The sequence below is a fragment of the Poecile atricapillus genome, chromosome Z, assembly GCF_030490865.1.
Source record: "Poecile atricapillus isolate bPoeAtr1 chromosome Z, bPoeAtr1.hap1, whole genome shotgun sequence".
Lineage (NCBI taxonomy): Eukaryota > Metazoa > Chordata > Aves > Passeriformes > Paridae > Poecile > Poecile atricapillus.
This window is the reverse complement of record NC_081289.1, coordinates 7,305,760-7,328,962: the sequence shown is the minus strand read 5'-3', so window position 1 is coordinate 7,328,962 and position 23,203 is coordinate 7,305,760. Positions and strand designations below refer to the sequence as shown.

Sequence of the window (23,203 nt, the reverse complement as noted above, 5' to 3'; positions counted from 1 at the left end):
CTGTGGACTTTATCCCCTCCTGCACGTTTCCAGGGCTGTGCAGTTGGAAGAAACTGTTGGACTGAAGCAAGGAGGGAAGGGAATATATTGCATTGCATTGATGGATCTGTGTGGATCAGTTGAGCTGGTTTGTGTCATTCACAAGGTGCCTGTGGTTCCAGATGTGTCAGAACTAGGCATGGATCAACATTTTAAGCAACCTGCTGTCATGTGAAGGAGGAAGATGATCGTTAAAATGAGGAACGTGATTATGTACTGTTTTTCTTAATTTAAATTGTAGGATGCCTGGGTTTTCATTGGACATTGTTTAAATTTCTCAAGTGTTCTGTACACCACCTGAAAATCACCGAGGAACCTGTATAGAATGGAAATCGGCTATTTATCTAAACATTCATATTGTGTTTAACACACTCATTAAGCCTCAAAATCTTCCTGCAAGACAGATATTACACATTTTAAAAGTATCTTGTGGCTTAGCTGGTCCAAAAGGACCAGAAACACATAGGAAAACGTAGCAGAAAATATTAATAGTAAAGTAGCAAAGTGATTTCCCTGTTCTCTCTTTAAGCCTGTAAACTGCACATTCATCCTGTTTTTATTAGAGAATATTTGATATTTTGGTAATTTCCTAACTGGTTATAGTGCTAATGAGCACATTTCTCTTTAGGCTGAGAGTGAAGCACGGTAATGATTGGGCCACAATAGGAGCTGCCTTGGGGAGAAGTGCTTCATCTGTAAAGGATCGATGTAGGCTGATGAAGGATACCTGCAACACAGGTGACGTAAATGCTGGTGTCAGAAATGGATATTCTGGTTAAAATTCTGTCCCTTGTGTTTAACAGTTATAAACCAAGATATCTGTGTCAAGAGAGACACAGATGCACTTCAGAAGTACTCTTTATTTTGTAATGTATATATTCAAGTATAAAGGAAAATTCAGTCAGACCTCATGTGAATAATGTCCACTAAATTGCTGCATGGTTATTGCACTCCAGCTAATACAGTTCAGATAGCTTGGATTAGTTTGCTTTGCTCACGGTTTGGACAAGTTCTGTGTGGCCTTACTTATCTGTGAGAGGAAGAGAAAATAGAAATTCAGCAGCAGAACAATGGAATTGTTGATTTAATCAAGAATGGATGTAATATAAATTATTAGTAATCAAGGGCAGTTACATATTCTTCACAGGTTAATACTTGCATCTGGAATAAGGTGTTGGACGTGGAAGTTAAATGTCTGTCGGCATGTTACAGTTCAGAACAGAGGGTATGTGCTGCTAGTTAAGATGGAGGGCTTCTCTCTCTTTCAGGAAAGTGGACAGAGAAAGAAGAAAAAAGACTGGCAGAAGTAGTGCACGAGCTGACAAGCACAGAGCCAGGTGACATTGTCACACAAGGTGTGTCATGGGCTGCTGTGGCAGAACGGGTCGGGACGCGCTCGGAGAAGCAGTGCCGCTCTAAATGGCTCAACTATCTCAACTGGAAACAAAGTGGGGGCACCGAGTGGACTAAGGAGGATGAAATAAATCTGATCTTGAGGTTCGTTATTTTAGTTACTTTTAAAGGTTTGTAATATGTGTTGCTGGCAGGATTCCATTGGGGTCCATTTTGCTGGTTTCCTAGACACTGAAAATTCTAGAACCTTCCAAAAATCACTGCTGTGTTTACAGTTCCCAGAGATTTATTATTGAACATATTTTTTGTTTTTTGTTTTTTTAGTGAATGTTAGTGTTCGTGAAAGGTGTCAGATTGAAAACCCTGGAGACTGAAGTCTTCTTTATTCCACAGAAAAGGTACAGCACAGGCAGCAAACCGTGCAAGCTTCCCACACGTTGCCCCACCGATGCGCTTTAACCCTTAACTGGAGGGTAGCTCAGTCTCCCTGCCCGTTCAGTCCTTGGCCTCTCTGCTGAGATGACCAACAAGGGTCAAGTGTGGTGGTGGTTTCTGTGATGTGGACATCTTGTCTACAAAGAGCTAAACTGAGACTGTAAATTAATTTCATGTAGGCCACCAAACACTGATTGGATATCAGCATCTCTGACTACATTTGAACTGGCAACCTGGTAGTGACTTTGGAAATCTTTTGCTCTCTCCAGTCCTCCTCCCATTTTGAATGCCTTTAACTCAGGCTTTTTAGCCAGTGGATTTTTATGGTTGGGTGGGAATAAAAAGCCGAGACATCCAGGGAATCTAACGATCACTTGCAAAGTAGTATTAACAAATTTACTGAAGCTGTTTGACATGAACTCAAAATGAGGAGCCTGATTCCACATTTCAGAATGTGCTGGGTATATATTTCTTAATATTTCTGTTTTGGTCTGTCCAGATAGCCTTTACTCATCCTACAGGGCTGGTTTTGGTAGTTTTTTTTTATTTTTACTTTCTTCTTTCTTTAGCTAGCAAGAGTACTCTTGCTTTGTTTGTGAAGAGGACTTCCCTTAACTTCCACAAAAATATTTTCCCCTCACTATTCACGTCTCTTTCATACACTCCATGTACAGACAAGGGCAATTCAGAGATTTTTAGTGATTTCGAATAGATTCTGGTAGAGAAGACTGTCTCTTATCTGGAGAGCCTTGTGGGATTGATTTATGAGAAAATGTTTCATGCTATAGTTAACTTCATCTACTTTGGCTAAGAAGCATCTGAGAGAAGGCAAAAATCTGTGTTAAGGATGGATGGTTGTTACTTAGAAGAAAACAAGTAAATATCATAACATGAAATTAATTAAGTGAATGTTCAGAGTGAATCTCAGGAAGTATTTCCTGCCTTGGAGATGTGTTTGGGGAATGCTTTTTCAAAAAGAAAAGATGCAAGTACCACCACTTGGAATGCTTCACGATAATCTGATCTAAGACCTAATGTATAAGTAAATAAGGAGAATAATCCTGCATGGCAAGGAGATGGACTGGATCATCTAACAGGTCTAGTCCATCTTCTGTTGTTTATGATTCTGCTTGACCTCTGGCAGCGTGGAGCCTTGGAAGCCTGTGTCGATTCCTGAGCTCTGGTGGGCTGGTCACTAGCATGTCGTTCTGCGCTGTTATGTGTGACACGGCCGGACATGTGCGACACCCCTGCTGGTCTGGAGGGCAGTTTCTAACAGGTCAATATTTTCTGTATCCTGCCAGGATAGCGGAACTTGAAGTTTCTGATGAAAATGACATCAACTGGGATTTACTGGCTGAAGGATGGAGCAGTGTCCGCTCCCCACAGTGGCTTCGGAGTAAATGGTGGACCATTAAAAGACAGATTGCAAACCACAAAGATGTTTCATTCCCTGGTAATGTACTGCTTGCACACATCTCTTCTGAAAGCTCCTTTCTCATATGTCAAAGGAATAGGGCTGCATTTTGTTGTCTGCTTACAGCATTGCTGGCCAAAGAGCACGTTGCTCCTTTGCTGGGAGTTACTGGCCCCTTGGAACTGCTGACTGAATTGCTCCTACAAGCAGTCCTTAAGTGTTTCAGTCAAACAGGCCAAGCTGCTGTGTACAACTGGACAGACTTTGCCATCCTTTCCAGCTTTGGCTAAAGTGAGAGCATGTATATAAGCAGCTCAGCTGGCAGATCTCAGATGATTCTGCTCTTTGGAGGGCAGTGACCTCTTCAGGTGGAAGAGGATATGTATCTGCAGCCTAACTATGGCCTCAGGGTAGATGTGTTGTCTTTATGATGTTAAAATGTAATCTCTGATGGGTGCTGAGCCTTAGCTGCAGACAGAAGGTTGATGTACTAGCTGCAGTGAGGAGGAGGGGAGGAATCAGGAGTATAAAGTTCCCCCAAATACATTTCATACCATTGTCCCATTCTGGCTCAGAGAAACTGGTGCCTAAGCCAAAAGGGTGTCTGTGACCTTCAGACCTCCCTTTGTCTGACTTGGGGAGAGGAAAAAAATTAGAGATTAGTCATTCCATAATTAATGAAAGATGTAATTTAATGCACACTTGTGCTGTGGTTGACAGTGTGGTTATATATTAGTCCTGCCTCAAGGCTGCAGCTGGGAAGAGCACCCCTGTTACCACACATTAATAGACAGTTGTTGCATCAAATAATTCATAATATAAATGCAGCACTGAATTAACAGGCTCTGCTCTCTTTTCCCTGACAAAGGGGAGATGTTTAGGCAGCTGGCTGTAATGAATTACAGAAAAGCTGAGGCTTCAGGTTTTGAAACCTGCTGTTACATCAGCCGCTCTCTCAGTAGGGCCAAAGCAATTGTGGAGAAGAAGGGTGGGTGGTTCTGTTGGAGCAATGGGCCTCTTCATGCACAGGTGAAGAATTGTGGTATAACCACAGTGGGATTCATTCTCTCTTGCTCCATGTTTTCAGTGACCTTTTGTCAAGCTCTTGAACAAATCTGCTTCCGTGTTGTAGAAGATGGAGGATTTACTTCTGGTAGCAGCATTACACAGCTAATAATACTGGCACTTGATTGTAGCTTGGGGATATACCATGCATCATTTTAGAGAGTTCCAAACTTTTAGGGGCTGTGTGTTCTTTTTTCTTCCCCAGGCATCAGGAAATGCCTGGGTTCCATAAGGAAATGTATTTTATTGCTGTAGTTGACTATAAATGGTCCGTGTATGTGCTAAATTTCTATTTTCTCTATCTCTGGAGGTTGCTTAAGTTCCAGATTCTGTGGGATTTTGTTTGCTCTTTTCATCTTGGGTAAATCATCAGTTGCAGCACTTCAAATGTGCTTCTTCAACCTGCTCTAGCATGAGTCTTTTTTCTCTCAGTGCTGATAAAGGGTCTCAAACAGCTCCACGAGAACCAAAAAAACAATCCAGGGCACCAGCTTCCAGAGAACAAATGTGGCAGTGGCTTAGCAAGCAGTAACTCCAGCCCAGGGGTGCAGCACGTGCAGATCCGGGTGGCTCGCTTGGAGGAGAGCACGGGCAGTGCCCCGAGCCCCATGGCAGCTCTGCAGATCCCGGTGCAGATCACCCATGTCTGTAAGTACTGAAACAAGCCACTCACACAGAACCTGAAGCCTGCTTGTGCTAAGGTGGTGAAGGAGGAGTGAGCATGTCCTAAAGAGTTGTATTGATTTTCCCCTGGTCATGCCATAACTTCAGGTGAAACATTTCTGTGTTCTGTTTACCTGTTTCTCACTTTGTTAGGCAAATGTAGATATTGCTGTGATGGTAGTTCCAAGAAACTACAATTAGAGCACCTGGACACAGGTGTTGTAGGTGTCTGTGTGTGTGCACAAAGGAGTTTGCCACATAACCTGTTCTTTGTAGAGCCTTCAGTGCACAAACCTCTTAATGAAGACAGAGTATGTATGTTTGTTCCTTAAGTTGTTTCTGGTCGCTCTTGTGCAGAACAATGAATATCACATACTAGATCTCCTTTTGTAAATTATATAGACCACTGTCCCCAAGTTCTGATGCAGGACACTGAAGGGAAGGTGTGTTTTTTCCTAGTCCTTTATTATGCAGTTATTTGTAGGCGCAAACACTCTGAAAAGTGTTAGCTGCTAAGTCACACCAACATTCAGACAGGGTTCTGCTAAACTGCTGTATTTTATTTTTAAGTTGGTGCTTCCCATGCTCTTAAGGATGAACTTTACTCATTACCTAACATTGATTACCAGGTCTACTCTGAGTGTAGTTCTTATTGCTTGATTTTGTAACTCATCTTACTAAGTAATTCCAGTCACATGCAGCTGTCATCTGCACTGTATATTATTTTGCATCGTTTGTCATTTGTAAATTTTATTAGGAAAATTTAGTGCTTTTGTTTTGCTGATTACCAAATGAGTTACAGAATATTCTGAGTTGGAAGGGATCCACATGGATCATTGAATGCCAGCTCTTAAATGAATGGCCTGTACAGGGATTGGACCTATAGCCCTGGCATTATTAGCACCGTGCTCTGACCAACTGAGCTAAGTAGTCTACAAACTGATTCTTCAGACTATGCCTGAACAGGCTTTTGGCAAACAATTTTCTGTTTTTAATTTTATTAGGTCGATCTGTCTTAATCTGTTTATTAAGTGCTATCTTCATTTTATGTGGTTTATTTTCTAACTAGAATGACAGATGACATCAAGCCAAGAACTTTTGGTCTGTCGTACTGTGTCAGTAGTCTCAGACATTGGATGAAGTTTGATCGAAGCTGATGGGTTTTGATGAGCAGGGAGGATGGGCTGGGATCCTGGAACCTTTAGTCCTTTCTGAATTGAGTCCTGTAATGGTTATTTTGTGACTTCACTTGCCCATGTCTACCTAACAAACCTTTTCCCCCATTTTAGTCTGCTTCTCTGAAGAATTTCTGGTTGTGTAATCACAATGAATTTTGTGTGTTTCACAGTCCCATGAGAGCTGAAGCTATTAGCCACTTTCTGCTGCATTTGGTGGAAGGCTCAGGGTTTCAAAGGGGCAATTCCTGAGGTTTTATGAATATAGTGGCTGGGTAAATGACAGGCCATGCTTTACAGCCCTCTGCTACCGAGTACCAGGAAACCTGCAGCAGGAAACTTTGAACATGCCACTACAACAATAAAAGCTTCAAAAATGGAGCTTCTATCTTCTTAAGAGAGCAAAATTACTGTATTTTGCAGCCACAGAGTCTTAGATAGCAAAATTTCCAGTGCTTGGGTCACTGTTGCCATCTTGTAGATCTTTTCCCCTTTTGGTATTTAGGAAATTACTGGAAAGCCCCAGACAGAGTATTAATCTGGTTTCCTGGAACTTGTGATTTTTTTTTTTTTCACAAGTAAATAGAAATCATAATTATGGTTATAAAGTTTGGAGTACAAGTTGTTTGGACCTGGTGATCTTAAGATACCTGGTACATCAATTGTTTTCAGTGCTTCTCTTCATTGCTTCTAGAATTAGTGGAGCTAATTGTGTAAATAATTACATAGTTGTAGTAAAAATACTTACAGCTTTTATACTCTGTGGTCATAACATACAGGATAGGCAAATATCTTGGGAAGCATCTGATCTTTCATCGGGGGTGGACATACTTTGGAGGGCAGAAAAGATTAAAAATACAAAAAAAGAAAGAATAGTCTGTGGGAAACACAACAATATTAAGCCTGGCACCGGTTTAAAACAAGCAGTACATGATCCAAAAGGTATCATTAAACCAAAGGGTGTCGTTACATTAGAACCTCTTGCAAATCTCATTACAAAAAGTAATTAGATCATGTCAGAAACTTTATTTGTCTGCTTTTATCTCTGTGTGCTAAACCCATACTTAGTTTCTTTTGCTCTTTTGGATTGTAGAATGCTCTCTTTAAATAGTATTGTATCTTGGGTACCAATTAGAGAACCTTGTCATTAGGATTGCAGCCAGTTTTCTTCTTCCTCTGAGGGGAATTAACAGTACCCTGCCATGTATTAATTATAGTATGTTATGCTCTCTGCAGGGCTGAACATTCTGGTTTACATACTTTCCTTTTTTTTTCCTTCCTTTTGCAGCCTCAACCGATTCCCCTGCTGCTACTGTTGACTCTGAGACAATAACACTGAACAGTGGAACACTACAGACCTTTGAGATTCTTCCAGTAAGTAACTGGTGTTTGTTACTGTGTTTTTTGCTTTTCTGCCGAGCTACTTTTTAGACTACAGAACTGTGCATTTCAAAAAAAAGAAAAAAAAAAAGGAAGGTTTTCAGGCAGAAATAAGAAGAGTTCTCAAACTTATTTCTGAAAGTGTAATCCATTAGGGCTGCTGAGTGAACTGTGAATTATAATTAAATGCTTTAAATTTTCTCTAATGCTATGAAGTTTTCCTTTGTGCTTGGATTTTTTCATTGTTGAAATCTGACATAAAGGAAACAGGAGAGCTCCCAGCAAGTAAAGATTGTGTCTGTTCCATTGTCCTGTAATTTATAGCATAGTTTCCTTCCATCTCAATGTAAAATTAAGTTGAATTTGTTCCTTTTTTACCTGCTGTTGTACAGCGTAGTACAGACCTGCTGGGCTCCTGCCCTTAATACTTGCCTTGGTAGCCCAAGGCTACAGATGACTCTTTTTTCTTCTTTTTGAGTGCAATGCAGCAGTCAGTGCAGAAGGGATTGGATTGGTGTGGTATTTTCCAGGGAGGACCAGTTAGGCTGGTCCACGTAAATCAAAATACTCCAGTATGTCCTGGGCAGTGTGTTTGGGTATTAAACCTGTATTGTCTTTTTAGTCTTTCCACCTGCAGCCGACTGGGACACCAGGTACCTACTTACTGCAGACAAGCTCGAGCCAAGGCCTCCCGTTAACCCTGGCAACGAGTCCCACCATGACCCTGGCGGCTGCGGCAGCTCCGGCCTCCCCGGAGCAGATCATCGTTCACGCCTTGTCTGTGAGAGCTCTGGGGTTTGGGCACTGGGGGAAGGGGAACATTGTAATGCAAGGCCCTGCACATGCATGTTAAATTTGCAAAGCAGTTCTTGAGTCATAACAATGTTACTTTGTTTAAAATCCTGAAGACTGAGAATTTGGGGGTTTGTGTATTGTTTTGAAAAAGCAACCTCTGGTTGCTTCAGAACTTAGCTTAGTGAGCAAGTTCTGAACAGCATGTCTCCATTTAGTGGCTTGGTCCCCAGCAAAACCAGATCTTGTTGTTCTGTGATGTTTTCAGTTACTCTCACAAATAGATATTGGCCCACAATATTGGATAGTAGTGACAAGTATTGCTTTTTGTTAGAGGGAGGAAAGGAGTAGCAAACTGGAGATTGAATCACAAAAGTGATTAAAAATTCAGTGGAACACTGACCTTTTGAATCTACAGTGATCCTCACCTGAATGGTTGCCTCTTTCATATTATTATGTTTTTATTTGTGACTTAAAGAACACATGACACCACATTCAGTCTACAAAGTTATCCTTTAGGAACAGGAAAGGTCAACAGATGATCTGGGCTGATATACTGTGTATATAAAACTCTAAACTATACTTACCAATTGGAATCCTTTTGCTTGTATTTGCTTGAAAGATCTGTCGATAGTTACAGGAAAGTCTCTGACCTTTTTTGGGGTTTTGTTTGTCTCTTTTTTTGCAAATGCTGCTCACAGCCAGAGCATTTGTTAAACACAAGTGACAACGTCACAGTGCAGTGCCACACGCCGAGTGTGATAATCCGCACCGTTGCTGCCGAAGACATCTCCTCTTCTGTCACCCAGACAGAACTGACTGTGGATTCAGACATTCAGTCAGCTGACCTGACAGATCCTCCAGACACCCTAGGAACAAATACTTTCCCACATGATATCCATCAGTCCAAGCTGAGTGACGAAGAGCAGTCAGCCTACAACGAAGATGATGCTTCCAAATTTAGCAGCAGGAATAGTAGAGAACTGATGGATGGAGTTATGGTAAGAACTGAGGAGGAGATTGCTGATGCTAGCCTGAAACAGAATGAGGATTCTCACTCTGATTTACCCAGCACTTACGTTACTGAGGTAAGGGAGGGCATGAAACTTGATATTTTCCCCATTTCTGCACAGAGAATTATTTCATTGAATCTGTGGCATTTATGTTAAGCTATTCACCTGAAATATCTCAGTGATTTCATTTATATTGATAGCTGAAGGGAGAAGGATAGAGAGACACTATTCATAAGAATTGTGACATATAGTGACAGGACAAGGGGGAATGGCTTCAAACTGAAAGAATGTAGGTTTAGATGAGGTATTAGGAGAAAGTTCTTTCCTGTGAGAGTGGTGAGGCACTCAAACAAGTTGTCCAGAGAAGCTGTGGGCTGCCTCTTCTCTGGAAATGTTCAAGGGCAGATTGGATGGGGCTTTGAGTGATCTTCAAGGTCCCTTCCCATACAAACAATTCTGTGATTATCACAGTTTTACAAGTATTTGCTGAGATCCTCTATCCTTGAGCTTCGTTAGTGTGTTATGAATATGAAAGTAACAGCATTTAATTTGGTACTGAGGCTTATACTTGATTTTATCTGAAGCTTTGAACACCTCACTAGCTGTGGAGTTGCTTCACTGTTCAGGGTGCTTCTGCATGGTGACAGTGGAAAGCTGGAACATTGGTGGCACTGAACAGTTGCCTTCAGGTGATTCCTCTTTGATGCTGTTGCTTTAAACTGGGCTGTTAATTGTCCAGCATACCTGCATCAATAGATAGATGGAGGTGAGGTGAGATAGAGTGTTTAGGTTTTGCTTTATGAGTGTGATAACATCTTTCAAGATGTACCTCAGTTTCCAGTTTTGAGGACTTCTGTTAAACATACTACTCCAGTCAAGTATCTTTTAAATGGGAATTTAAAGCATTAAGCTACTTCTCTTTCTGGCCTCAGATTTATTCATCTCCAACACATGAGATGCAGAAATGAGTTTTACTAAGTTCCTCAATCTTTCAGTTGCTGGAATTATGAAAATGACTAAGTCACAGAAAAAGAGATGCTAAAAAGAAGATAACACTCTTCAGTGGGTAGAAAATTCCTCTTCCTTTACAGGTTTGAATTTGGGAAAAGATGAGTTAGAGTGAAATACCACTTCCTGTGTTTTAGAACACTGTTCTCTACAGTAGCTGCATTTCTGCTTTGTCAGCCTTGAAAATCCATCATTAATATGCTTTGGTCTTTGAAGAAGCTTCTAATAGTGCATATCCATTTTGCTTTTACAAGAGGAAGAATCTTTGTACATCTCAAGTTTGCTACTACAGAAGCATCTGAATCCTGAACACATCCAAACCTGGGGATTATTCTTTCCTTTTCCTCTTTCTGTGTCATGGTTGACATACTTGTGATAAGCTTTTCAGCATTTGAGGCAGACCATCAGCTTTCTATTCTTATTTTATAACTTCAGCTTCTCAAGGTAGAATTAATAAACTTTTGATATTAACCTAGTTCCTAATTTAACTTTGTACAAATTGCTCATGGCTAGCAGAATGTAAAACTAAACTTTTTTTTTCTATACAGAAAAACAAACTGAATTTGTAATTCTAATTTGCCTTACTTTTCAAGTCAGATTCAAGTTTGACATGTGTACTTAAATTCTAGGAAATAGTGAACTGTCTGTGAGTAATTCTCAGTGAAAAGGTATCTAGAAAAACATGCCTAAATTTTGTTTTCTTTAAGTCAGTGTTATTTTTATGAGCTTGCCAGGGTTGTATTGTCACTGTGGGTGGGTAGTGGGAGGCAGGCAGTCATGCTGCAGGGTTGTATTATTTCTGGCTGGGAAAGGTGCCCATTTGCCACAATGGCTTCTTTAGTTTTTCACGCCTCCTCTTCCCAGTTTCAAGCCTTGCAGCCCAGTGTTGCTGGTGGGCAGAGCTGTGTGCTCTGCTGAGAGCTGCTCCTGCAGGTCAGGCCCTTGTGGATGGGACTTAGTGCAGTTCATTGAGCTGCAGCACAGGTTGTCAGCTCCTCTTCAGCAGCATCAGAGAAGGGGTTTTCAGGCAGCTGCCTTTGCAGAAACACTGTGGAGTTATGTAGGGAAACTAGTTTTCCTACAAAAAACAAGGTAGAGGAACATCAGTATTTTCTTAAATATAGAGGGCTGTAACCTCTCAAAAACAATTCCTGCTCCCTCTGAAAACAGTGATAAATCCAGCTGCCTTCCATTGTGTCAGCAGCAGTTGCTAGCATTCTACATCAGGGATTCCTGATGTTTGACCACACCTTACACATGTTCCACACAAAAACTGGAATCCAAATGTCTCTGCTGGTGCTGGCAGTACTGCATGGGATGACTTCATTGCATTTGTGAAACCAAAAGTGTGCCATGACACTGAGTCAGCCAGATGTGTTGCTGCCATTCCAGTACCACAGGAGCCAGGGAAGAGGCAGCAGCAGCAGCAATGGCAGGACTGGAAGAGAATGAGGGTATTGACAACTTGTACCTGGAAAGAATCAGTGTGTTGTCAATCCTCTGGTATCATGAGGTTCAGCAAGAAAAGTCTGGAGCCAACCTCCAGCCAGTGACAGACCAAGCAAGGCACAGCAAATAAAGTGGGTCTTTTGAGCTCTATGTTCAGTGTCACTTAAAACTTAACAACAGAAGTTGTGAAACTTAAGGTAAAGCTGTTGGGTTTGTGGAGCAAGTAAGTGCTATAAAGGTAATGCTTCAGTTTCAGGACATCTAGACAGCAAGTAGTGGAAAAGCCTAATAGACATAACATTTGACTTGCAAGGGAATGTTTTGCCACCACCTTGCAGTGTCTCTCTTCCTCTCCACCATTGCTCAACAGGGTAAAATTCTTCTCATCTTATTTTTGGGTGCCTGCACTAAGATAAAATGTCCCTGTAAATGCTGAAACTAGCTATCTCAGGTGTTGACATTTTAATTTAATGAGGTAAAATTAATCCAGAGTGTATTACTGTGGAATATGGCTGAACAATGCAGGTTTTTGTTTATGCTACCAGGAATACATTCTCATGGCCTGTTCTGTGTTGTGCAGGACCTGGGTTCCCCAACAATAGAAGAACAAGTTGATCAGCCTACAATAGACGATGAGACTGTGCTTATTGTTCCTTCTTCCCATGGTTTTATCCAGGCAACAGATGATATAGATAGTGAATCAGTCCTGCCCTTGACAACTCTCACAGGTATGACAGTCCCTTTCATTAAAGCAGTGTAGAGAGCTTTCGAGTCTCTGCAGACAACACTTCAAAGATCCTTGATTTCTCTTAAATAATTTTACATATCAGTGCTATGAAATTTCAAGTAATGTAACAAATACTCCTCCCCAGAGGAAGGATCTCCCTGTAGAGCCGTCAGAGGGTCAGCACTGATGGTGTAATACCCGATGGATGCAAATGTGAGTCACACCACTGCCTCCATATTGGTCATCTCTAAAGATACTCAATAAAGAGATATTCAATAAAGATACTCAATACCCACCTGGACGTGCTCCTGTGCTCTAGCTGAACCAGCTTTAGCAAGGGGTTGGACTAGAGGATCTCCAGAGGTCCCTTCCAACCCCAGCTATTCTGGGATCCTGTGAAACTAGAAACTGCAAACTGCCTAGTTTCAGCAACACTGCCTGTAATTGGTTAGAATTCCAGGCTACATTTCCTAAGTTTGTATTTTACATTTTGTTATAATGGCACAGCAATAGTTCTAATGCTTTTTGTCCCTTGGCAGATCCTATCTTACAGCATCATGGAGATGGGTCACACATTATTGGCTCATCGTTGGGCAGTCCTGACTCGGAAGATTCAAAGGATGTTGAGGACTTAGTGAGCTGTCACTGAGAAGCAGCAATGGTGTCCATTTTCTATTGACCATGTTTGCATTGTGAAATTAGTTACAGCTCTGTGCCACATTTCCAAAGAAAGCAGTCACGGTCTGTCTCTTTGAACAGGAGCTTCCAGTGTGAAATGACTACGGTGCACTTTCTCTGCTCAGGCTGTTTCCCTCATCCAGGAGGGAGGACTGAGCTGCCAGCCGAGGCCTGAGGTGCCACATCTCACTGGGGTGTTGCAGTGTTCTGAAGGGCCTCTGGTGCAGTGCTCACAGTGCTCAGATCCATCCAGTCACTTCTGATCTGACTTGTTACTGACGTGCTGAACTGCACACATGGAAAACTGGACAGAAGTCAAGGATTGTGGACTGTAGCCTCTTAGTGCCGCAGCAAGTATTAGTTTGCACAGGTTTCATGAAGAATGGGTGAGGATTTTTGCACTTACTGACTCTTGTAATACATGGAGTAAGAGACTGTTACATTTCAGGAAGGAGTGAGTTCCATCAAAGACTTCAGGGAGCATGGGCAGCATCATGAAGCAGTGGTGTGAATTCCCATTTCACCTGACTCGTTAGTATATCTGTGGCACAGGAAGAAGGCAGAAGCCTATGGGACTTGCCTGGTCTGCTTGTTCCTGAGAAGTCCGTTGCTGGCAATGGACAGAGCTCAGAACGATCATTTGTGGAAAATCTTTTCCTGGTTTGTTTTTTTTTTTTTTTCTTTTCTCTCATCACTACAGCAAGCTGAACAAAAAGGGAAGGGCTATGAGAAAGGGAAGCTACTGGGACCCACCAGCCTCCCCCCATAAGCTTGGAATTTCTTTGAGATTGTTGTGAGTAGATTGGAACATTTGTCTCTCGCTGTTTACCTGACACTACCAACCACCTCTCCAGATGTGATTTCTGCAGCAAGTTAATCAATGGGAATGGTGTGAAGGTGGCAAAGTCTTGGAGGAATAGCTCTGTGAGAGTCTGGACATAGGGCCCTGAGGCAAAGGAAGCCAATTAATTCGTACATTGTTTGAAACAGACACTAGGCTGAACAGCAGCCTGTTAGCAAGGAATCAAGAGAAAAAGCTATAGAAACTAAAGACTTGTATAAATTATTTTATTTATTTCTGTAATTAGCTCTTCATAATCAAGAGTTGGTCTTTTTCAGTCTGTGGTTTTGTTAATGTGAAAAATAAGTTGTAGTTTTAAATGGTTGCCTAGGGAACAGAAATAATTGTATATTCAGTTTCAACAAAATAAAGAGTATTTGTCTTACTTGACTGTAAGATGCCATTTATTTATACTGCCACAGATCCTTTCAGTGCTGCAGTTTATTTGTACAGTAATAAAAAAAGTGCATTTTTTTCCAAAATGAAAAAGCTTGTGCCATTCAAGCTTTGAACATCAGTACAACTGGAATGTTCATTAAGCGCAACAGTAGCTCTTCAAAAAAAAGCAGAATGTCACGTCTTATGGCAATAATTCTCCCCAACAAGAGGGACATTACATATACATTTACATGAAAATCATGTACTGATTTATCCTTGCACAACCCACTTCTTTTCTCTCAGGCTGATGGTTCTCACTTAAATGTCGAGTAGAGCTGAGAGCTGAGCTGGAAGCAGTCTGACACAGTAGCATCATTGCTGGGTATTCCCAATGTCCTTCATTTACCCACTTCATGGAAGTACAGGTTGGCACATATACATAACATGACAATAGAAAACAATATGTAGTAAATTAGATTTCTAAATTTGGGTTCCAGGTCTCCTTGTCGATACCAGTAGATCTAGAAGAGAAAAGGAGTTTGTGTTATTTCAAAAAGCCAAGTATTCTGAGGAAACTTTCTTTGGTAACTGAATTGGCAACTTGTAGATTTAGTTTTGGGAGTTTGTAAAACAAACTTTCATTTGTTTGTAAAACAATCCAGCATCCTCTGGCCAGAGAGACTTGAGTGTGTGTCTGTATGTGAAACTGGCCCTGAGGACATGCGCTGTCTGGTCAGCTTTGCTGACAAGAGAGGGAGAGCGGGTGGCTTAGCTGGGGGTGTTTTAACACTCAAAGCTGGCTACACCCTGGTGGATGAAGACAAATACCAGCTTTGCACTAACACAGTCTATTCTGGGCAGAGTCCTGGCCACCAGCTCTAGGATCAAAAACTGGGACTGAGCAGGCCCTGAAGAGCAACTTCCCAGTGTTCACAGCAGTGAGGGGTTCAGGGCTGTTCCAGGTCACAGCTGCAGGAAGGAGAATACTCCAAGTGTGAAAAGCTACAGCAGAAGGAGCCACCAATGTGCCTGCCCGTGTAAGGGGCATTGGACTAGATGTTCTTTGACAGCCCCTTCCAACCCAAACCATTCTGTTATTCTATGAACTCAGACCTGCCAGTTCCCTTTGCCAGTGCTTGGGAGCAACTTCCTTGGAATTCTGCAGTTGTTGAGCAGAGGAACATCTTCCACTTCCTGTAGCTTCCTACCCCTGTAACTCATCCCCTGTTTTTGAAATGTCACTGACTAATGCAAGTGCATCGCTGATCCCACTTCAAATGTCTTCTGCAGCACAATCCATCTCTGCACTCCCATTTCAGTGCTCTGATCCCTGGTTTCCTGCTCTGTGTCTCCCCTGGCAGCTACAGGTGGCAGTGCCACAGAGGTGACAAGTCTTACACCACAGCTGGGCTGCAGGAGTTGGCTCAGTTCACACACTTACTCTGCAGTAAATACAAAACTCATTACCACTCCCTCATTGTCAGCTTGTGTTACGGAGGCAGGAAAGCTTTTCTAGGAGAGTGTAAAAAAGAAGGCAGCACCACATAAAGCAGATTTTATTCAGAGCCATTGATTCAAAAGCATGGCAAACGTGGCGGTACTTACAAGAATGCCAGCAGAAATGCAACACAAGGAGATGCAGAAAGCAAAAAATACATTCACAGGTTTTGGAGGTAGTTGCGGGAAGACAAAAGCACTGATTAGAGTGACCTGTATGGGGGAAAACAAAGATAAAGATTTCACTGGCCAGAGCTGCAGTGAGAAGAGGCTCAGCCCAAGGGCTGGAGCAGCACAGCGCTCACATCCTGATCTGCACACCCCTCCCTGGTCTCTGACTCCCACCCCTGAGGAGCTGAAGGAAAATGTGCAAGTCTGGAGGAAAACTGCTTTGATACAGCTGCACACTGAGAAGAGTGGAAAAAAAAGATGAAAGCTTTGCAACGCTGGCTTATTGCCAGAAACCACCCTCCAAGTAGCCGTGAAGCCATCAGGCCCAGGGGTGCACACTGCCCATGCAGGAGCATCCCTTCAGCCAAGTGTTCCACCAGCTGGCACCTCCCCTGTCCCCACAGCCTCCCTGCACCTCAGCCCTCCAACAATCCCCCTGTGCAGCACACCACTGATGGCGCTGGGTTTGTCTTTAGCTTGGGGAAAGCACGGCTCAACACAAAGGGACAAACTTTGGAAATACTTATATAAGCCATAAATAGAGGACAATAAATCATAAATAGAAGGAAATGGAAGCAAACACGCTCTCCTGGCACATAAATGCTTTGTTGTCTCACCCAGCCTCATGTTCAGCCAGGAGGGACAATCTACCAGGGAACTTCAAGGATTTTATTGCAGCTCTTAAAGAAAGTTATTCCCCTTCTGTTGTCAGAGTTTCAAAAGACAGATATGTTCCAAAACAACTCCTTCCCCTAAATCAGAGCCTCTTTGGTCACTGGAAGTTTCACCACCCATTTTTGGAGAGGAATTCTGGTTTTCTCCCTGTCAGTTCAAGGTGCAACATGGATGAGTGGGATGGGAGATACTTACTACAAGCAGCAAGGTTGTTAAGCCACCAACAACTAGATTGATGATTCTGTCCTGAAGAAGAGAGAAGTGTTATGTGTACCTAAAAAATCAACAACAAAAAAAACCCCAAACCATGTACATCAGAGCATTAACCAACAACACTGAGAGCATCAGCCAGGATCCACGTTATCCCCAGGACACCATCAGGGCTCCATGGTCAGCTCTGCCACACAGGAAGGTTTCTTCCCCAGAGAGGTTATGCTGGTCAAGGCTTCGTGCAGCAGGTTTGCTCATTTGCAAATGGCTTCTCCACTATATCCAAATTATTACAGTTGTGCAAATTATATTTAAATCTTTTTTTTTAAAGTGGGAGTGCACAGATGGAGGTTGTCAGAAAAAGCTTTTTTTAGCCTCACAGCCTGAGAATTAATAGATTGATAGAGTCTTAGGTGGGAATTTGTGGGCTGTTGGCAAGGAGGTGAAGCATTGCCCACACCTCAAATGCTCCACCTAACCCCAGCAGATCTGAAGATGCCACACAGTGGCTCTGCTTGGACAGACAGATATCCCCCCACACTTCTTTCTGCTGCTCCTGATCAGTATAGAACAACTGGGAGGACACAGCCTTTTTGCACCTGGGAAGAAAGATCCCTCAGTGACAGCATCACAGTCACATCCCAGTGGCATCAGGGCAGGGACTGGCTGTCACTGGGCTCTGTGACCACGGGCTCAGAGGAGCACCCATGGCTGATGAACTTTCTGGAGTAAAAAAAACAAAGGAAAATGAGAATATTCCAATCCCTGCCAGCACACTGGCTCCCCCCTGGTGCTGCTCTGAGTATAAATATGTATCGCCATGGTCGGACTGGGCTGCACACAGCCAGGTGTGACATCCCAGATAGCTGACAACAGCTAAAAGAACAGCTACAGCAGAAAAAATGTGCAGAGAGAAAACACCCCAGACATTGATTAAATATACTGAGAGTCATTAAGTAGTCATGGTGAAAGGAAAGTGAGAAAAGAGTTTGAGCAGTGAAAGCATTTTGCCCAAGACATCCCAGCCAGCAGGCAGGGCAACACAGGCTTCCCTCCACCTGCTCTTGCACCCTTCTTCCCTCCTAGAATTTGGATTTGTAGAGGGAGAAGTCCAGGTCATGAAGAAGTAACAAATGACAGCAGCAGGGAACTAGAAGAAAGCAAAGAGGAGAGAGCAGCAAGTCATGGTTTTGTGGGACACAAAACCTCCAAAACCAGCCCTGCCTTTGTGGAGCTCATGTTAAGGTGGTTCAGGAACAGGTGGATGTTGTGGCCTGGTTGTGTTCCCCAAGGGATAGGGCCACAGCAAGCAGACTCTTTGAAACCTCTTCTATTAGTCCCAAACTCCTCTTAATAAAACCAAACCACTGATGCTCCTGTAGCTCCGAGGCCCCAGTCTGTGGGGGAACAGCAGTGGCTGCAGCAGTGGGAAGTGACTCCCCTTCCATAGGAAATTGTCTCCAACATCCCCTGTGCAAGGTCTTCACCAGCCAGGCACAAACCCCTTCTCCTCACCAGCATTTCTGCACGCAGAGCTGCTGATACGGCAGCAGAAACATCAGGGAATGCCAGGGAGCCAGCTGCACAACAACAGCGGGTCACCAACCTGCAGAGCTCACCTGGTGAGCACTGCCACAGCCAGCTCTGCAGAGCTCAGAGGGATGGACACACACTCAATCACCATCCAGAAACTCAGCCATGACTGTGCTCCTGATTAACCAGAGACCCACTGCACGAGGACAGACTGGACTGGCCGGAGAAAACAAGGGGTCAGACTTGACAGCGATCATGGAACTTTTCTCTCCTGACTGTTTCAGTGTGGGAGAGAGCATCCCCCAGCACAGGGACCTCTCATCTCACACTGCTGGCTGATGGACTTCCCAGGGACAGCCGGATCAGGTACGGATGCTGGCAGTGGAGCACGTGGCACCCAGTCCCTGTGGCCAAGGCATCCCCTTCCCGTGCCTAAACCTGCGGTCACTCAAATTTTCCAAATGCGCTGCCGGCAGAAGAAGGTATTTCAGGATCCAGGGATTAGAGACACTGATCCTGAAATCCTGGGCTTGGCAAAGAAGTGAGAGGCTGTATTCCTCAGTGCCCGCTGACACTTCAGCCCCAGGCAGCTTAGCACAGCAAAAAGGTTAAAAATACTCAAGCAGAGGCCAAGACGGCTAAAGGGATTGGGGATAACGGAGCCTTTCACCTCCACTCGGTGTCTGAGTGCACAGCCCAGCCCGGGCAGACACTCCTGGATACTGGGCACACAGAAACTGCTGTGGTGAGCCTTGTGTCCTGCATGTCACCCAGCTGGCACAGCTGGCTCTCACAACCAGCACAGCTGATTCAGGAAGGATTTTTCTCCAGCATCACTATGTGCTGTAATAGCTGTTAGAGTAAAAAGACAAAAAAACCCAGCAAGCACACCAAAACAGAGAGCCTGCAGCTGCTTGAGGTCACCTGGACCAGCACAGGGTACTGGCACACACACACACCACCTCCTGAAACAGCCCAGCATGCCTCCATGGGGTCCCCATTCAGCCAGCCAGCTGAAATGTAGCGAGCTGTTGGCCAGACAGGAGATGAATTCCATGTTTCACTGTTGCACAAGATGCATTTTGAAACAGGAGTGTTTCTGCCCTCTCCTCCTACTCTGGGGAGGGTGTTGCAGGAGCTGGAGGCTTTGGACTTCTCCCAGGGAGCTTCTGCAGTGCAGGGGTCTCCCTCCATTTCCCTCTGGGAAAGGCACATAAGGTCAGGAAGTGCCTTTCCCAGAGGCACTCCTTGCAAAGCAGGAGGGCACAGTCCAGGATTCTTTAGGATCTGGGTCAAGGTTACTTGGAGCAGCAGGGAAACTGAGGCCAGACTGAGACTATGTCTACACTCCCTTCACAGGCTCTGATAGAGTGGCAGCTTTGCTCTTTGCCCCATTCCAGCTCAGCACCTTCCATCCTTAAATCCGCCAAGTTAGCAGCATGTGGGCTCAGCCCACAGGGATCCTGGCAGAGGCTTGGCCAGGATAAGGGAATGGGCAGGTTCCCTGGAGCGTAGGTACCTGGTGCCATCTCTGCAGGAGTGACAGAAAGGCCATTTTTATGCCTTACATCAGCAAGTCCAGATGGTCAGCAGCCATTGCAGCCCGCTGCAGCCGTAGGGGATACCTGAATGCAGTGCCAGACCCAGCCTTGTGCAATTGCAGGCATTACAGGCTGTGCTCAGGGCCATCCTGGCCACCCACCCATGACATGGGGACTTCCTGGTGTGTCCTCAAAAGCTCATCATTCCCATCCTGAGCTTCTCAGTCTCTCTATTGCTTTCTGCTTCCAACCCATAGCAATAACTCCCACCCACCCAAATGCTCCCACTATGGAGGAACCTGGCTTTCAACTTCTTTCCTGAGAAATGCTGCACCTGTGGCACTCTGTCCCCTCTTTGCCACCGTGCAGCTGTGCCTTTGCATTGTCTCAGCCCTTCACTGCCAGTGCTGCATCCCTGGAAACCACAGCTGAATCCACAGCGCTGGCACTCATCAGCGCTGTGTTCCTACACTCCCTCTTCCCACCAGCCACTTCTTTGGTACCGTTTTGCCCCATCCCGGCTCAGCAGTCGCAGGGGACAGCGAGCTTGGCAGGAGCAGCTGGACCACGGCAGGGCAAGGAGGTGCTGCCCCACTCTGCCATCCCCACAGAGGGGCTTTACCCTCAAAGTCACCAGCTTGGAGACCAGGAGAGTGAAAGAAGGCAAGAAAAGAGGGAATCCCTATCTCTACATCCATTTCCAACTGCTGGCAAGGGTGGGAGACCCCTCATTCTGGGTGCAGGGCTTCCCGGGGCACAAGCACTGCCCCTGCCCCTCCCTGGGGCACCAGCCCGAGCGGAGGATCTCAGTTTGCCTGTATCAGCCATCACCTGCAGAGACCCAAAAGCAGAGCTGGGGCGGGGGCAGACGCACTTCTCCCGGCAGACCTGCTCCCATTTAAAGGCAAAGTTTAGCTTCTCCATTTCTGACACAGAACGTTCCAGCTCGGGACCTCCCTGGCGTCTGTTCCTAAGCAACCCCAGCGGATCGGGGAGGAAACGACCCCTGGCCAGCACAGCGGTCCCTCGTCTGTCGGACACGGGTACGGCAGCGAGAGACCATGGGCTGCTGCTCGGCCCGTCTGACAGCTTCCAAAAAAGCCACAGGAGACAGGCAGGGGTGACGTGCAGGAGCCCATGTTAGAGCCCAGGAACTGAAATTGGCTTCCCACGTTTATTATTTACCGCTCTCCTTTGCGAGCAGAGGCACAGCTGGAAAAAGACAGGGATCACTGATCGAAGGCTTAACTTGGGCTGAAAAGTTTGGGAGTTACCTGCCAGGACAGCTTTCCTGCTCCTGGCACACCCCAGTCCCCAGAAGTGCCCATCGCTGGGAACTTCCCAAAATCCCTGACCAAGGACTGTCCAACAGGACCCAGCAGGGCACTGCTCCAACAAAGGTACCCTTTTCTCCAGCACTCCCCACCAGGGCCAGCAGCTGCTAGTGGGGGATACCTGTCCCCCCCTCAGCTCATCTTCTTGGGGTCCTGCCTGTCCTCCCATGCCACATCACTCTGTTTCCCCGAAAATCCGGCTGGTATCACTTTGTTTTCATTAAACATTATAATTGTAGCAGCACGCTGTTCCGAGTTCTTGCAGGGAGGGCGGTGATGCATTTGATACACTTGTGAATAATCTCAGGCAGTTTCAGCCTGCGCCCCCCGAACACACACGAGTGTGGGTAACCCCTCCTGGCAGGGGACAACCCCAAGTGTCGGACGGACGCTGTGACACCTCCAGGTACCGTGGTTCCCGAGGGATCCCGATGCCGGGCAGCCCCAGGAGCCCCCTCCCCAGCACAGCCCCCGCAGCAGCGCCGAGAGCCGAGCGGCTTACGGGGATTGACACCTGAGGAGCCGCTGCTGCCTCACGTCCGCCAAGGACAGCCACTGCCAGCTCCTCCAGCCCGGGAGAAAAATCAGTTCCCAGGAAGTCACCAAACGCATCCCCCCATCCCCATGCCCAGCAAAGACCCCCCCAAACTGGGTGAGAGGCAGCCTGGGGTGCTGCAGCCCCAGAGCCCCGGCCTGGGGACCTGCAGGGCCCAGCGTCTGTGGGACCCCCTGCCCGTGCCCAAACCCCTGCCCAGCCCCACTCCGAGGGTCCCCCCGACCCTGGGACCCCGAGCCCCAAGTTCCCGGTAGAGTTTTGGGGGACGTTGGTTTGGGGAGGATTATTTGAAAGTTGATTTCCTGGGGAGGGAATGTTTTGTTTTGTGAGTTTTTAATTTGGGGAGGGGGTCTTGCTGGGGAGGATTAGTTCCGGGGATATGGTTTGAATTTTTTTAAATTCGGGGCCGTGTTCGTTTGGGGTGGTTTTGATGGATTATTTTTGGTTTGGGCACTAATCGGGAGATGGTTGGTTTTGTTTTATTTCAGTTTTTTTTTATTTTTTTTTTTTTTTTATAATTATGCCAATTTGAAGCTTTTCCTTCTTTTGGAATTTGGGGGGCTCCTTTTATATTTTTCCACTGGGGTGCAGCCTTTCTGATTTTTGATGCTGTTTTGAAGGGGAACTGAGGATTCTTTCTTATTTCATAGTGATTTTTAGATTTGCTCGCAGGATTCGGGCAGGTTCCTGGCTCGGGCGGGCCGGCTGCCTGCGGCGCTCCGTGCCGAGCCCGGGGACAGGGGGTGGGGAGCTGCCGCTATCCGGGGCGGCCGGGGAGGAGGTTCCTCATTACCGGGGGGCTTTTACGCCGGGAGGGTGGGGAGGGGGGGCACTACGGGACTTTCTGCTGCATTTCCTCCGCTGCGGTTTGCTTTGGCGGGGGGTTGTTTCGGGGCAGGGGGTGCCGGGGGTGGCCGCTGGCGTGGCGGAGCGCTGTCCCTTACCCTGGCCGAGGTCTCCCCGAAGAGCGGCCGGTTGTCCGCGCCGCCGGTGCCGTACCCGCGGGCGGGGAATCCCTCCATGGCGCGGGGGCGCTGCGCCGGCGGCCGCGGGGGGGCGCCCGCTCATGCTGCGCCGCCCCTGCGCGGCCGCTCCGCGCCCCGCGCTGCCCGCGCGCCCGCCCCGCCCCGCCCCGCCCGCGAGACCGCCCCGCCCCGCCCACGAGACCGCCCCGCCCCGCCCGCGAGACCGCCCCGCCCCGCCCGCGAGACCGCCCCGCCCCGCCCCGCCCGCGAGACCGCCCCGCGCTGCCCCGCTCGCGCTGCTCCGTCCC

General features: G+C 45.9%; 2 protein-coding genes across 3 annotated transcripts in view; one reads left to right on the top strand and one right to left on the bottom strand.

Annotated features, from left to right (window-relative positions):
• LOC131573051 (cyclin-D-binding Myb-like transcription factor 1) overlaps positions 1–13,788 on the top strand; it is a 28,098-nt gene extending 14,310 nt beyond the window's left edge. Inside the window, exons 9-17 of one of the 2 annotated variants that reach the window (XM_058826629.1) lie at positions 668–777; positions 1,308–1,536; positions 3,132–3,283; positions 4,742–4,957; positions 7,436–7,521; positions 8,150–8,308; positions 9,021–9,407; positions 12,370–12,517; positions 13,056–13,788. In XM_058826629.1, coding sequence (XP_058682612.1) covers positions 668–777; positions 1,308–1,536; positions 3,132–3,283; positions 4,742–4,957; positions 7,436–7,521; positions 8,150–8,308; positions 9,021–9,407; positions 12,370–12,517; positions 13,056–13,165 — 1,597 coding nt within the window. In that variant the 3' untranslated portion in view covers positions 13,166–13,788. The remainder of the gene's footprint in view (positions 1–667; positions 778–1,307; positions 1,537–3,131; positions 3,284–4,741; positions 4,958–7,435; positions 7,522–8,149; positions 8,309–9,020; positions 9,408–12,369; positions 12,518–13,055) is intronic. The other variant, XM_058826627.1, reaches the window with a different exon arrangement.
• A 52-nt stretch (positions 13,789–13,840) lies between these two features.
• LOC131573050 (transmembrane protein 243-like) lies at positions 13,841–23,053 on the bottom strand. The gene is made up of 4 exons (XM_058826626.1): positions 22,875–23,053; positions 16,952–17,002; positions 16,019–16,123; positions 13,841–14,934 (listed from the first exon to the last, which is right to left on the bottom strand). Exons 1-4 carry the CDS (start codon positions 22,950–22,952, stop codon positions 14,812–14,814), a joined length of 357 nt encoding a protein of 118 aa, XP_058682609.1. The 5' UTR covers positions 22,953–23,053; the 3' UTR covers positions 13,841–14,811.
• Positions 23,054–23,203: the final 150 nt, after the last annotated feature.